The sequence below is a fragment of the Melanostigma gelatinosum genome, assembly GCF_949748355.1.
Source record: "Melanostigma gelatinosum genome assembly, chromosome: 4".
NCBI classification, from domain to species: Eukaryota; Metazoa; Chordata; class Actinopteri; order Perciformes; family Zoarcidae; genus Melanostigma; species Melanostigma gelatinosum.
This window is the reverse complement of record NC_136637.1, coordinates 12018936-12034980: the sequence shown is the minus strand read 5'-3', so window position 1 is coordinate 12034980 and position 16045 is coordinate 12018936. Positions and strand designations below refer to the sequence as shown.

General features: G+C 42.0%; 1 protein-coding gene across 1 annotated transcript; it reads left to right on the top strand.

The window, feature by feature from the left end:
- Positions 1–2684: 2684 nt before the first annotated feature.
- tdrd5 (tudor domain containing 5) lies at positions 2685–14488 on the top strand (the record flags this gene model as incomplete). The annotated part of the gene is made up of 16 exons (XM_079266629.1): positions 2685–2928; positions 3054–3262; positions 3450–3693; positions 3963–4132; positions 4275–4358; positions 5448–5504; positions 5799–5961; positions 6289–6407; positions 7280–7494; positions 9637–9846; positions 9959–10025; positions 10166–10366; positions 10684–10818; positions 12814–12873; positions 14021–14200; positions 14306–14488. 16 exons carry the CDS (start codon positions 2685–2687, stop codon positions 14486–14488), a joined length of 2541 nt encoding a protein of 846 aa, XP_079122755.1.
- Between the last annotated feature and the right edge of the window lie 1557 nt (positions 14489–16045).

Sequence of the window (16045 nt, the reverse complement as noted above, 5' to 3'; positions counted from 1 at the left end):
TCTAACAAGGGTAAAAAACAACAACAGTTTCAAGTTTTGGGTTCTTTTAACTCAATCAGATGTTTTCTTTAGTTGTTACAGCTTGGAAGCCCTTGTTTCTGTCACAGAAATATCATCAATAACAACAATAGCCGCATCCTCATATTTCCCAGCATATATACTATACATGCCGTACTGGTATACATGGCCCACGAAAATATCTGACATCATTGCTTTGGAAAGTTAGTGGAGGCGCTTGGCAAAGGGTGTCCTGAAGAGAAAAAATTACTTTTATGCCATTGAATCATGCATAGAACATGCTACTTGAGTGAATGTCATATAAAATATAAAACAGGCACACTAATTGCATGAAAGAACTCTCAATATTTGTGTCACTGGGTGCATTTGTTGGGATTCTGCTTCTTCCCTTGTAAATCCAAAGCCATTCAAAGGTAATTGCTGGGAAAAATTGTGTCAGCTGAGTTGGGGGAGTCACAGTGTCTTCATTTGGAATGTGCAGACTCAGGCCTCTCCTTTCCCAAGAGCTGATGGAGGTTTTTCCTCTGTTTTTACAGGGCATGACACACAGTCTCCTCCCTAATAGATCCTTAATTAAACTAAAAAATTGCGCATTGTCAAATCACAGCTCGTCATTTTCACAGGCAGGTACTTTTAATTATCAAAAATACAACTTTAAACACTCAAAGGAAAAATATTTTCAATGCTATTTACACAATATTCACATGAAAAATATTACCCATTTACAAAACAAATAATACTCCCCAAAAACAAACACCGCCCAGAAACCAAATAAGACACGAAAATAACTCAGACAAAAATGAATTCCAGGAAAATAAAATAATGAATAAATAAAAACCGTACACAAATAATTCCTGCAAATACAGCACAAAAACAGAAGTGAGAAACAAAAAGTGAGCTGGACAATTGTCGTCATTTATGTGGAGTTATGATGAATCTCGGAGGTTCAGGGTGGTATGGATGTAAGCGACAATATAATGAACGAAAAGAACCATCACCATCATAAACAGCTTTGTGAATGTGTGTACATAGGGACATTATAGTGCTTGCCAAGGACTCAGAGCTCTTATTACAGTGATACAGTTTTCCTATGAATGATAAAGAGGTACTTGAGTGAAGGCTTGAGGTACTTTTTTAGTGTTATGCTACTTTATACTTCATTTCAGAGGGCAATGTTGTACTTTTCACTCCACTACATTTGTGATTGGTATTGTGACTATTAACTTATTATAATAATATAATAATAATAGGATATTTGACTGTTACTATCTGTAGAGACAGAATAAAAACACCTCTCCAGTACCAGGTGCTGTACGCTTTTTCACTTCTCTTTCCAAACATCAGGGGGCGCCGCTGCTTCTTCAGTCGAAACAGATCACTAACTGTTTTTTTATTTTATTTATCCATTTGTAAAGCCACATAAATGCTACAAAATCTTGAAATTATATTCGTAGCCGTATCGTCCAGCTCCAACACCTAATACCTAGTTGTATCTATAAATAAGCCACTGTGCACGAGTTCTCTGGTTGTCTTCTTCGTTGGTCATCAGTGCTGCTGCGATGCACGCGCAGTGTTGGTGAGGTGACTGCAAGAGTTTTCCTGGCGATCTGTTTTAATTTAGCGAAGCAATAACGGCTCTGTGTTTTTATTTATTGCACGCTATCTTTGAACAGGTTTTGGTGCAGATAAGCCACTTGTTGACTACAAGTCCCACGGTCCCTTTTGTTTTTGCTGTTTTAACGTCACAGTCTATCAACGTGTGTGCAGAGTGGAGGTTAAGGACACGAACAGGTTGACTATTTGAGGTAAGGTGGTGTGCACAACATTTTTGGAACAATTTGAACGAGACAGGCCCGTTCTAGTCGGTGTCGGCATTTAAAGGCAACGCTAGCTCACGTGAACTAATTTCAAATTGCAGCAGCGGCATCCAGCAAACTGGATTTCATGTTCAAGTTGGATGCTTACGTTCGCGTTTTTTATTTCAACAATTTTGCATTCGGTGGTGGTGTGTCGGCATAGCAAAAGGTAACACGTGTTCATGGTGTATTAATTCACCGGTGTTAGCATCGTTTTAACGACTCTGGTAAAGGCAAAGCTAACTGTAATAATTATAACAATATTTCGTTTGAAAGGTACGAAGTTTAACTTCAGTTTAACACCATTAAATCAACTGAAAACATTACACGATCATTTTTATCAACATTGTAAGTGAATTGTATTGAAACATTAGCTAAAAACTGTCCGGTTTGGGGTACAACTCCGTTAGGTGTGTTAACATTACCTCAAGAAGGTTTGACAGAAGTAACGTTAGCATGCTGCTGCTGTGCAGGTGTAAGGCAGTGGTGTAAATTAACTCTTAAAAGGTGGCCGAATAGTTTCAGTTTAACGCCATGACATCCACTGCTAACATTTCTTGACAGTCTTTGTTTTTCCTTTTTCTAAATGAATCTCAGTGCAAAATTTTAACATGTCATTTTATATTTATAAAAATGTAACAAGCTCTTTTTGGCAGCAAACCCCAATCAAATAGCATAGCAACAGTAACTTTATTCCAGCATTGAGGACTGCATTTCTCTCCAGGTGGTCTTCCAACCACCTGCTTGGGTTCAGGTTGTGCAGTGATGTTCGTGTTTTGTTCCATCATGTCGTCTTGCTGCCTTCCCCAGATGTCAGCAAGCAGGATGAACCCGGAGGAGGTTTTGGCAAAGCTGAAGAAAGAAGTACGTTCCTTGCTCATTTCATCAAAGATGGGCATGGACGCCGATCAGCTCAAGCGAGACTATATCTCCATGATGGGGCATCCCATGCCCCTGAATGTCCTGGGCTTCAGAGAGATCATGGATATGGTGAAGGAGATGCCTGACGTGGTATCTGTTCACTTCAGGGTAGATGGCAGCTCATTTTTAAAGGGTAACGTCCTTTGAACACAGTCAATTCAGCATTGAGGGGAAAGAAATGCATGAATGTCCTCTCAAACATTTGAACAAGTTTCCTATACTTCATTCTGTCACCTTTTTACATGTCTGCAATCGCAGCTGTTGGCGACGATACCACCCGAAACATTGAGGCGCTAGTAGCTAATCAGCGTCTGCCGAAGTCCACCAAGAAGACTCGGAGGGGAGGTGTGAGCTACTTCTCGCCCCGCTACTGTCGCCCGTCTGCTGTGGTCCTCCCCAGAAGAGCTCGTGCTCCTCCGGCTGTTCCCGCCCAGCTCAAGGCACAGCTCGCCATACTGCTCTCCCAGGTATGACTTGAAGGTAACCTGTGAGGTTTAGCTTTTTTTGACAAATGATGTCTAAACTGAAATTTACTATTCAACCACACCCTACTAAATCAGATAAGTAGTGTTCTATATGTTGTTTTTTCTGACAAAAAGCATTTAGCTCTGTTACTGCAGAATGTTTCTTGTAACGAAGCGGCCTCTCTCCCAGGGTCCACTCAGGTTGTCTGACCTGGAGTCCAGCTTCCTGCGCGCCTTCGGCCTCCCGCTGCGTGTCTGCGACTACGGCTTCTACACCGCTGGAGAGATGCTGGAGGCAGTGGCGGACCTAGTCGTTATTCAGCAGGGCAGGCTGGGATCAATTGTGATCTTGAGGGAACATGTGCAGCCCAGACAGACAAGCGTATCAAGGACTCGACCCATGAAGTCAGAGTTGCCACCAATAAAAACCTCAGGTGATGCGTCTATTTTGAACATCTTGCTAGAAGGCGTCTCAAAAAGCAATCCATACCAGTGTTTTTTCATTGCATTACGACATGAGCGGTGTTGAGATTGGATAGTTGTTTATCTACCCAAAGGGAATGGTTTGTTAATTTGGGTCAGTAATGTCAAACTAACGCACTGAAAAGCATTGAGCAGGGGCTTTTCATATTTTGTAGCGTTCAAGTTATCGTTGGCACCCATTTTTTATTTTTGAAATATTTTTTGGGGTTTATTCCAACAGACGTCCCAGTGACGGAAAGTCCTCTGAACCAGCCAGCCGCTGAGACTACCTTTGGCCCTGTCCATAAAGAGTCAACAACTGGTCACAAGGCACAGGTAGTTGAGAAGAACCAGGAAGTGAACCCAGAGCAATGTCAGGGAGGTCAGCTCTTTGAGAAACGTGTCCTTGAGGTAAGAAGGCCTCGTACCTGTAACTTGTTCCTTAGAACAAGACATGAACTTGAAATGGGGGAAAAGGACACATGGACAGTATTCCTGGATAAATATACATAAGTGCATTATCTTTGGTCTTTCTACTTGAATTCTGTGTCAGCTGGAGGAGGCGCTTCGCCAGCGAATCCTGGAGAATGGAGTCGCTGGCACCATTAGTCCGGAGCTGAAGGACAAGCTACGAGAGGTCAGAATTACTGCCAGTTTCAAAGCAGATGTCTTAGCGCCACTAGTGACTATAAGCTTTTAATATGCATTGCTTCAAATGTTACCAGGACCATGGTTACAATTCTTGTAATTTGTTTAGGGCTGCAACTAACGATTATTTTAATAATTAATCGGGTGATTATTTTTTCGATTAATCGATCCAGCGGATAAAAAAAACAAATAAGCATTAATTTCCAACCCTTTATTCAAAAACAGAACTGATCTTCAGAAAGTGCACAAACAGGTTGCTCCTTGAACATCCCTGAGCTGTTAAAGTAATAATTAAAAAACAAAAAAACAGATTGACTAACACAAAAAACATACACATGTGAACAAAAATATGTATATTTTAGTTTAAAGGGACCTGAGCTGTCAGAACAATAAATAATTTATAAAAAATAAAGAAAAATACAAATCAGAAAAATGAACAGGATTTGTTTGAACGTCAGAACTTGTTCTCTACACTACACTCACAAACTGAATCGTCACCGTGGTGCTCCCGTGCCATATTATGTCGCTTTTGCATATCTTGCAATGAACACACTTTTTCAATTTATTCAGTGTGAAATGCTCCCACACCTTGTTCGACTTAGGTTGTACTGATTTCTCTGCCTCCGCCATGTTTCAGAACAACGTTACGTTGTAAATAGTTTGATCGCATGTTTACTTTTGTGAAGAGCGTGAATACAGAAGTGATTTTACTGTGAAGAGACAGGAAGTAGCATGATACGCGATTATTCACGACAACAATGATAACGATAAGTGAAAACCTAACGTATGTCGGGTTCACTGTAACAGTTGTTAAACTGCAGTTTTCAGGAAGTAAAGTGTTCCGTTCAAAACCAGACGTGTCTTGGTCGTCATTAGAAGCTCCACTTCACACAACTGCCGTGTTCCGCTCTTTTATTTCCGTTTTTTAATCTCAAACATCTCCGACTTATTGAGTGGCGTAATAATCGCGCGACACAATGAATCGATAATGAAATTTGATTATCGATAATGAAAACTATTTTAATAATCGATTTATTCGTTGTTGCAGCCCTAAATTTGTTTGTTCATGACTCTGCAGGTTGTAGGTCAGACCAGTGGTGGATTGTCAGTGAACGCTCTGCCTGTGGAGTACAAGGTAAAAGATAGCCATGCAGTTCTCCTTCATAGTGTCACATGAGGTCATGGGGTTGGGAGCTTCAGCACTCATTCATGCGAGGACCTGGCTTAAGCCTTTCCTGATCAAGCTAAATAAAAAGCGTTGGGTTCACTGTTTTGGTTTTCATTCTTGCTTTTTTGAAGCACCGTACTGATCTAGGAAGTACTTCTCTGACATTTAGCCCGCCTGCTCCCAATAGTGATCAGGAAGCGAGCAAGTGACAAAGCTGTTCTTCGGTTCAGGTGATGATGAAAGATGTTTTTTGCGCCTCAGAGGCTTTTCGGTGAGGAACTCCCGCTGCAACCGAACGGCTTTGTCAGTGTCATCGAACTGGTCGGTGCTATGAGTGACACCTTCCACCTGAAACCTGTTGGGAGTCAAATTGGGCAACACTGGACAGTCATGGACGTACAGGACAGTGGCAATACACAACCAGGTGTGTATGTGTTTCAGAAACCAGCTGCCAATATCACCCTAATTACTTCATAAGGCATGGAATGTCAAAATGGTGGAAAATATTGGACATGGGCAATTAAATTGGTGTTTACACTTGGTGCTATTGGTTAATATTGTTGTAAATATAGATATTATGATTGGAGGCAACCAGTGTCTCACGAGGACAACATTTTGTTTCTGTAATCAATACTTGTCTAATCGATGACATGTTGTAATCAATGGTAGTGTCTGGGATATCATGTGACAAAGCTTACTAGTGAACAATGGCTTTCAACTAAGCAGGAAATGTATTTTCTTTCATTTTTAGACTCAAAGTTGACTGAGTCTTCTTGGGAAGGCAAACTGGAAGGAGATGATGATGACATCACAGCAGATGATGAGAACGAGGCGCTGGAGACCAGAAACTATTCCAAGACCCATGAAATGGTTCGGCAATAATCTAATTGATCGTGTTGTTTTACATTACTAGGCTCAAAGAACAATCATAAAAAACAGAGACCTAAATACAGATTTTATCAAGTAATCGGAGCGTCACTTGGTGTGATACCAGTGCAAATCATGAACTTTCACTGCACTTAACCAGCAGATGTCAATGCCCCATTTTTAGTGTACCCTGTGTAAAATGTTGATTGTGTCCATAAATGCAAGTTAGACAACTCTGAAACCTGTTGTTACTTTTTAAAAGTGCTGTAGAATAATACTGAACATAGAGTAACGCGCGAGTAGATTACAAAGTCTCTGCACAGACGCGATGGGACTGGAGTGACGCGAATTTGCGACGTCGCGATTAACGTTGACAAGTATTTTAAACGTTATTTGCGTGTCGTCTTGCAGAGAGAACAAACAAAACATGAATTCAAACTTTTTACAAATCGGCATCATTACCTAGTTAATTCTGGCATCCCTTTTTGTCCGTTCATAGCAGTTAAATCGCAGCAAAATATGTTTATCTTGTGTTCATACAGCTGTAGTAAACCAGCCGATGTGTGGCTCACTAGACACAGTGAATACAACTCGATGATGTTCCTCCTTAGTTTCCCGGGATATCTGGGACTTCCACAACAAGTACTAAGCAGAAATAGAGGTTATTTTTTCCATGGTTGATGGTGGAAATAAATTACTTAAGTTAATAACGGCTTCCAGGGCGATAAGCCACGCCCCCTCTCCGGCGCAAATGGTGCGAATGACAACAAATAGCCCCCCCGTGAGTAACGCGGCGCAAATTGGCGTGACCGCACCTTAACACTGCTGTGTGCCGGTCACCACTCTCACTTCACATTTGATCTGTCCTCCTTTAGATGTCTCAGATGTACCCTGACATTCAGGTGCATTGCAGCTCTGCGGTGCCCCCGGATGCCCTGCAGAGTCAACGTCTCAAACCACCGACACGCCGTGGCGCTCGAGAGCTGGTAGAAGTCGTGGTGGAACATGTGAAGTCGCCTGGACATTTCTACATCAGCTTCAGCGGGAGTGATGAGGTCCGCGTTTTGGAGGACATGATGATGGAGATGAGGTGGTGGACACGCTAGTGGCAGCTTACTCCAATGATAATGTACTCACACATTCCTGTGCTTATTGCAACATAGGGGTCCTCTTTGGAATTGCAGTATAGTCATTAATATAATACATAATGTATTTACCATTTCATCATGCCTGGCACTCTCTATGTCGAACGATATCACACTATCTGATGGGCGTTAAAATATCTGTTTTCAGAGCAGGGTTCATCATAACATCAAACAAAATAGTAATTTATCTTGACTAAGGAATAATACATATATATGTGTACAAGTTTGAAATGTAGCCCCCCAAATTGAGTTCCTCTTGGGGCATGGCAGTAAGTCTTCGGTGGGGTTTGACCCGGGAATTAGAACGTGCCGAGCAACCTGCTTATTGGCTGGGGCTTCCAGCCCGACATGAGGTCCAAATGCTCTTTGCTGATGCCCAGAACAGACCCGAACACAGCAAATAAGAGGAAGACTGGTAGACTAGGTCCAACAATTTTCTGAATTGTCAGAAGAAGATGGCATGAAACCAAACACTGAGAGCAGCTGTACGGTTGAAGCTAGGACTGTTTTTTTTGTTTTTAAATCACAAAACTTCGCTGTGAAACATCACACAATTTAAGCAACACTGCTCAACATAAACCTTTTACATTTCAAGCTTCCTGATGCCTCTATATCAGCGGTTCCCAAATTTTTAGGCCGCACACCCCTTCTACATCCGACTGGGTTCACGCACCCCCAATCCCACACATCTTAAAAAAGAAGCAACAGAGCCTATTTATAGCCGCATAGAAATCGGACCAATGAGAGAACAGTTTGCTCGCGCGTGGCGTTCGTTTACAATATTTAGTCCGCTGTTAAATGTTGCAGTGTGAACACAAACCGAACAAAGGGGCAACTGCAACATTGTATCATATTAATCCCTGAATCAGAACAAAGCAAACAAACTGAAGGTGTGAAGACGCCCTGAAACACTGCAACAAAGTTTCAATAACTTTCAGTTACACAAGGCGTCACTTTTAAAGAGCAATCATTATGGCGAGGACACACGCACAGATTCAGAGGCAGATTGCATCACATTTAATTTCCAATTAACCACACATAGAATGAGACTGCAGTTGTGTTTGGGCTGTTTTGTAACTCCTCCAATTTGGATATAAACAATGTAAGGGGCTTTTGACTTGCACTGGCATGCTTGGTGTTCAGGTGGCGACGTAAATAAGAGCTTCAGACTGTTAGCCAGAACCTCACTGCACACCAAGCACTGTGGCTTTGGGGAATCTGCGTTGCCAATCCAAGTGAAGCCCAGACACAGATACTTTTCATCATATTTCCTCTTTTTTTTCCCAGTCTGATGCTCTCTCGTTTCCTCTTTTTTTACCTTGACTCCGCGATGGGCCGATGTGCTCCCCATTTGTCTGTGCTATCCCTTCCTCCTTCCTCCGTCTCATCTTCCTCTGACTCCCGTTCGATTTCTTCTCCCGGTCTCTCCCCAACGCACCTCTCCGTTCCTCTCTCTCGCTCTCTCTCCTGATAGCTTCAGATGTCCCACCTGACAGTTTCCTCGATTTTCAGCCAGTTTAGCATATTTGCATGAATGTTGCTGAATGAATGAAGTTGGCTGTTAGCTGACATTAGCTGCACAATCTAGGCTAGCTACATAAAAGACAGTCTGGCGGAAGGAGCAGAAGTGCATTTATTTATTAAATTGTACATTTTTAAATTTAAATCTTACAAAGGGAATTTTTATAATTCATGTAACCGAGCGTCTTGGGTTCGTGTATAAGGGCACTTATCATACAGTAGTAACTGGAGTCGGGAGATTATACATCTTGTATCAGCCCACGGCTACTCTATTATTGTTTTCTCCTTTTAGCCAGAGGCGGGGGTTGCGCCTTCGCTACGGCAACCCTCAAGGGACATATCATCGTCAACACCAGAATGACAAACATGAGAGTCTGTTACATTCATGTTTTTATTTTGTGAAAATTATATTTAATATTAATTATTACACCATTAGACCACCATTACATTTTTCCTCTCGCGCACCCGCTAGAGGCAGCTGAGCTGCACCAGACTTTGGGAATCCCTGCTCTATATGAACACGGACACCCTGTGTCTTTTTCTGCCTCTTCTTCTGTCGCCTCTAGACGATGTTACACCTGTCCCGATGTGGCGGCGCGTTACCGCCTCCCTGAGCGATTTGTCCGACCAGGTCAAGTCTGCTGTGTGTCAGCCATAGGAATGTGGTTCTACCGGGTGGTGATCCATCAGGTCATCAGCCTCACTGAGGTCGAGGTGTACTACGTCGACTATGGTGACATCATGACAGCACAGAGCACCAACCTCATGTTCCTCAAGTAGGGACATTTAAGCACTTAAACAATCCAACTAGTACTCCCACTACTGCTACTCTGCTAATGCATATCTGTGATTTGCTGTGCTCTCTGCTGTTCATCTCCGTTTCCTCAGGTGTTGTTATTCAATTCTTCCGGCACGCGCAGTTCCGTCGTCACTCGCTGGAATTAAACCCAGCACTGTAAGTCTGACAGCATGTTGAATCATATGCTCACAGTCTCATACTTCCATCTTTTCAAATTGAAACTGTCAAGCTGCAGACACAATGTTCTGTTGCATGGAGTTTTAATGAGTAAGAGTGTTGTGGTTTGCCTCTTGCAGGGCAGCTGGACTGCTGAGGCTGTGGCTTCTTTCCAGAAGCTGTGCTCTGATCGCACCCTGGTGGGCGCTTTGGGTTGTTACACTGGAGATGTGCTTCAGCTCTACCTATGTGACACACACACTGATGAGGACATCTACATCCACACTGTCCTGCAGAGCAAGGGCCACGGGACAGCCTGCAGCCCTACGGCCAGTGCAGCGGTAAACATCAATATTAGTCTTTGAAAATATATTATATACATGTACACCTTACATGTCTATGTGCAGTATGTAGTTAATCCACTGTACTAAATATACTTGCATATGTACCTGGTAATAATGAATGGCATCATCAATACTATTGATGCAGGTTAGTTATAAGTTCATTCCTCGCCTTCGTGCTGTCTGACTACACAACATGGTTTATGTGACCATGATATGAGTACTGAAATACTGTTTATTTATGTCGATGTATATTCAAACCCGATCCATACACTTGTAAAGATGTTGTGCTTTGTATTTCCTTTTTGTTTCTTTAGCAGTGTGTCCATGCCTGCCCAGTGACTCTCTACCTGGGGAAGGGAATGGTTGACCTGCCAGAAGTAGAAGAGGTCGGCACTTTTTCACCAAAGCAAGCAAACGTGCTTGAACAGTTCATGTCAGCTTCACCGAAGGTATGACTTCACCATAAAGTGCAATGAGATATGTCATTGGGACTTGCTTTTTGTCGCCACAATGAAGGCAAGTCCCTACAGTGTGAGTGTGAAATCAGATTCATGTCGCCACAAGATGGGTACAATATGCCCAGACACACACACAAACAATCACACACACCCCCACACCCACGAGTAGTTGTGTTTTCATGATTTTTGGGACATTACATTGTCTTACATTCATTTCCTGGTGAACCATACCCAGCCTAATACTAACCCTAACCTAAACTGAAATCTAATCATACCCTTACCTTAAACCAAGACTTCACCATAAAGTGTAAGGATGTATGTAATGGAGAATTGCATAAGGAAGGCAAGTCCCCATAGTGTGACTGTGAATTCAGATTTATGCCCCACAAGACCTGTAAAACACGGCCACACACAAACGCATCTAGCTTTAGCTGTTTGTAAAAATCTTTGAGGTTGCAGAACAGCCGAACTAAACAATAGTTTACTGAGTTACTTGGATTATTTGTGGTGGATTTGCAGCGTTATGTCTCAATTGTTTCTCATCTGAGTGCACTCTCTTTGTCTCTTCTCTTCCTCCCCCTCTCACTTCCCTTTTCTCACCCAATCTTTTAATGTTGCTGTAAAGCTTTTATTCTCCGCCGTCCATAGCTCTTATCCTACCAGCCATACTGTCACTCCCGCAGGCACACTGCAGCACCACACACACACACACACACAGTGTACACACTCACATCCTCTTGCTGAATGCCCCTTAATCACACTGTTGAGAAGGTCACAGCTTGTTGTCGGACAATGAATCAGATGACAGCCAATCAGTGGGCTGTTGGATATTGGATTACAAGATTGCGTCCATCTGATGTTAATGAGTGGATAGTTGTAGACTGAACATATAGCAAAGGACATTTTACAGTGTCATCGTCGATGACTGCAAAACACCAGTTATTCTGGTTGTTGTTGAATTTATTTGCATATTAATTCAAAGTTGGTTATGAAATGATTCAACCAGATAAATAGCGACAGAACAAAGACATGATAAAGGAAACAAACTGAACGAGGCAATAGAAACCCTGTTGACCAGTTGCAACAATACTCAAAGCGCTTTTGAATGATGATTGTTTGCTGTGGTGTTCGGGAGGGTTTAGTTTCACATCGTTTCCTGTTGTTTTAGTGATACTCTTCTTAGATAGTGAAGTTACTGATTTCCCACTACTTCTGAATTTAGATAATAGGAAGGTTACACAGATCAGGTGGAGTGTGTTCCTTTGCGCTTCTCTAAAATAACCCCTGAGAGGAATTGATCCCATCAACATGGAGCTAATATTGAAGTTGGATGCATAAAGCTAACTTTAGCCATGCTGTATATGAAATGTGCGTGCAGCAGATGAGTTTTCAAACATTTCAGCAAATTTTAACGCAGTTTTATCAGCCTGTGCTGCTTGCACTCAACATTATTCCTCACAAATCTTCTGCAGTCCAATCTTTTGTGTAACCGACATTGCAACATGGTGCCCACTGCCCTGAATAACTACTTTGTGAGCCATTAATCACCTGCTTAGTCTGACAGACCATCCCAGTATCTCCTCTATAGTGTCCAATGGCTGAAGGTCTAACTAGTACCTTAATTGAAAATGTGACCTTTGCAGTGCCACAATGTGGCTCTTATCCCAGAAGGTTATGGTTTCATTTAATTCATTTGAACAATATTGTTTTCCTCTGATGGGAATGGAGGCAGCCATTTCAGGAAACCTTGCAGTTGTTTGCACAATATCTGAGTTAACATTGTCATAAATCGATAGCAATAAATGAACGGCTTCTATGCAAGCTAAAGTAACAGTAAGGGGCCTTTTTATCTTCACATGTGCAATGCCACCAGCTGAAATGTCTTCCAATCATATCGCCTCGTGTGCAATATGACCCACAATTACAGGATATAGTGTATGTTGGTTTGTGAATCTGAAGGAAACAGGAACTGTCTTTATGTCTCAGGTTGACGATGAAGAGCTGCCCGACCTGGAGATTATTGAGGACAAAGAGGTCAGCCCCCATGTCCGGTTATGACCACCTGACACTGACAGTGTCCACATCCACACCACCACTGCCTTCATTATGTCTTTATGAAACTGAGATGCTTTCAGTTTCTGTATGACACTTCACTATCTGGTTGTTTCATTGATTCTTAACTTACTTGTATAATGCAACTCAAGTTATTGTATTTTGAACTGCTGGTTCACACTGCAATCACCCAAAGTCAACTAAGGATGAAGACAGATGGTGTTGTTTGTCTGTATGTGGATGAAAAGACAATAGCCTAATCCAGAGGTCTTCAACAAGGGGTCCGCGGCCCCTAGGGGGTCTGCGGCGGTACTGCAGGGGGTCCGTGAAATTTTTAGTTGATTAGACAATTAAAAAAAAAAGAAAAATGTTTTGTTTTTTTTGTCTAAAGATTGCTTCTCAAGGCACAAAAACTGCAGCAAAAGTAGAACATTACTAAAATGCTCAAGCTGATGTGATTGTCAGACTGACGAGATTAACACAGATCGGTCCAATCAGACGCCTGATGGATTTAGTTAGTTACTAGCAGAACACATTCTGGAGAGACGCCTTTAAAGCTGTTACATTGCTTTTTGTTACAATGAACGAGTAGTTTTTCATGTTGCTCCTTTGTTCTCTGTTTAAAAGAATATAATTGATGAAGTGAATGTGTCTTGAACTAGTTTTCTATTATAGTTCAGTATTGTATGCCAGATAACGGGTATCTTTATGCATGGTAGTGGCACTAATAGGCCATCACTAAATTTTGTTTAAAAAGGAAACATCAACTTGAATAGCTTGTGTGCATGATTATCATGCAATTGACGGACGATGTTGATATTGGTGTCAGCTGACAGTATGTTTCTAAATGTCAGTGGCACGGCCTCCCTACTCACTGTACCTTACACATGTTTAAAGTAAAAACATGAATATATGAACTGTGTATTATTTGAATAGTTTAGTATTGAATGCACAATAAAGAGGTATGTTTATACACGGTACTAGGCCCATTTAATATAAAACACAATTTTATACAATATATATAGTCGGGGGTCCCTGCTCCATCTCTATCAGTTTGGGGGTCCTTGGCCTGAAAAACGTTGAAGACCCCTGGCCTAAACTAACGGTACTAAATTCTTGTTTATTGCTGTGCGTTGTTCAGGCTATGGACGCCAACCCCTTCAATGCTCTACGAAATGATCAAACCTTCAGCTACAGTGAAATGGATTGGGCCTCGACCAACACATCGCCTCCCACCACCTCTTCTTGCCCGAGCCCTCTCGCCCCTCCAGATTTGATCCAGACCCAGACGACACCAGCTCATTGTAAAGCCGATCTTAAAGTGAGAAGACAGAAGTTGGTTTTATGGATGCAAAATCACTTTGGCTTTATGCTTTTTTGTAAAGCACTTTAAAAACAGAATAAATAAACTTAATTCTCTTCTCAGACCCTGATCTGGACTCCTCCACCAACTCCATCCAGCGTCACTTCCAGCCCCTGCTGTCAAACACCAAAAGAGGAGCAACACCAGCACAAAGTCGCTGCCCCCCCGTTGGTCAGGCCACCTCAGATTCAGAGAGCCCTGAGCCTCCACACCCCTGACCTGGCCCGAATCCCTTGCTACACTTGAGGTACATATACATCCGTCTTTACTTTTAGAGAAAAGTACAATATGCACTGAAGTGCCCACATGACTTAAAGAATCCAGGCTGCTAAAGAGTGTCTGATTAAGCGTGAAGCTATTTCAGCAAATATCATTTCCGCATGTGAATTAGTTCTTGAATGAAAAGATGCACCACTTCTTGTCTGGCACTGCATCTTAGTGTTGGTGTTCTAGCCAGTAGAGTGGTCATAGATCAGAGAAGGAACTTCTGAAGCGCTAAGTTAAGCAAAATGCTTTACATCGTAAAACGCACAAATATTTAATCCTAACAAGTTGTCCCATAAAGTTTTAATCATTTGTAAGAGTAGTTACCGTTATGTCCGAATTTTAGAAAGATAACATTGTGGAACAAAAGGCTAATGCACACACAGGCTTGTCCTTTCTATTGCACCCACATGTTTTAATAGGATTCAAAAATGACCTTTATTAACCTGCACATGTACACACAATGTGAGAGAGAGAGAGAAGCCTTCAATGAAATTACTGTCCACGGTTCCAGAGAGGACGTATTGATTTCCATCCTGCTGCGTGCGGTGGAGGATGTACCTGCACTGAAAACCTGACACTGATTCAATTAGGCCTGTTACCAGATCTATTTGACCCAACAAGCTGCTTTCATTGCATTGCATTTGTCCTGATATCGATACACTGCTGCTCCACCATGCCTCTGCTCGCACAGTGTTCATGAAAAAATACAAAACAAAGTGGGTCAAGGCAGATTAATCTGCAAATGGCTTTTCTGCACTGTAGCATTAGAAATGCTTCACAAAGCTGCACGCATACAGATAAAAACACAAGATAGAAACAGGAATTAGTGCATGACCGATGAGACGATGTGGTGTTTGAGTGCGTGTTCCTGTAACGTGTGTGTGACTACATACAGACGGCACAATCTGCTGACGGTATCGTGCTTGGTAGAAATTCTTGCCCTTCGTTCGTACTTCTCTGTATTTTGTTTCCCAGCGTGACCTGAGACTTAACAAAACAACAAAAATTGAGACAACCACTCGCAAATGCAAAGTCTGCACTTGTCCCTTGTCTAGGTTCTCTTGCGTCTCTTGATGCACCTACAGCTGAGTTTTGTCTGCTCGGCATATTTGTTCCGCGTTAAAGGGCCAGTTCTCGGCTTGTTGAGCTGCTCCTCAGAGAAAACCAAAGAAGAGAACTTTTTATTTCTTAATTTATTTTAATTATGGAAGCATCTTGGAAGCTTAATGAACCAGCTGAGGTGAGCTGCTACAAGGACAACAGTTGTTAGTAGCACAATAGCTGTGACACAAGAATAAAATACTGAGTTATATACGCAGCTGATTTATCACTTACGATATCAAGTATTGATTGATTGAACTCTTTATGGTGAATGTGTTGTGGTGTAAATCACACATTACTTTGCTGCTTCAAATCACTGAGTCACTAATTATGTAGTTTGTTAACATGAGCTAAGCGCTCACATCACCACTCTGAGTCCTTTGTACAACAGTAGGTGAACGCATCGGTGTTTGAGTGCTGCTTCAGTCCAGTAGT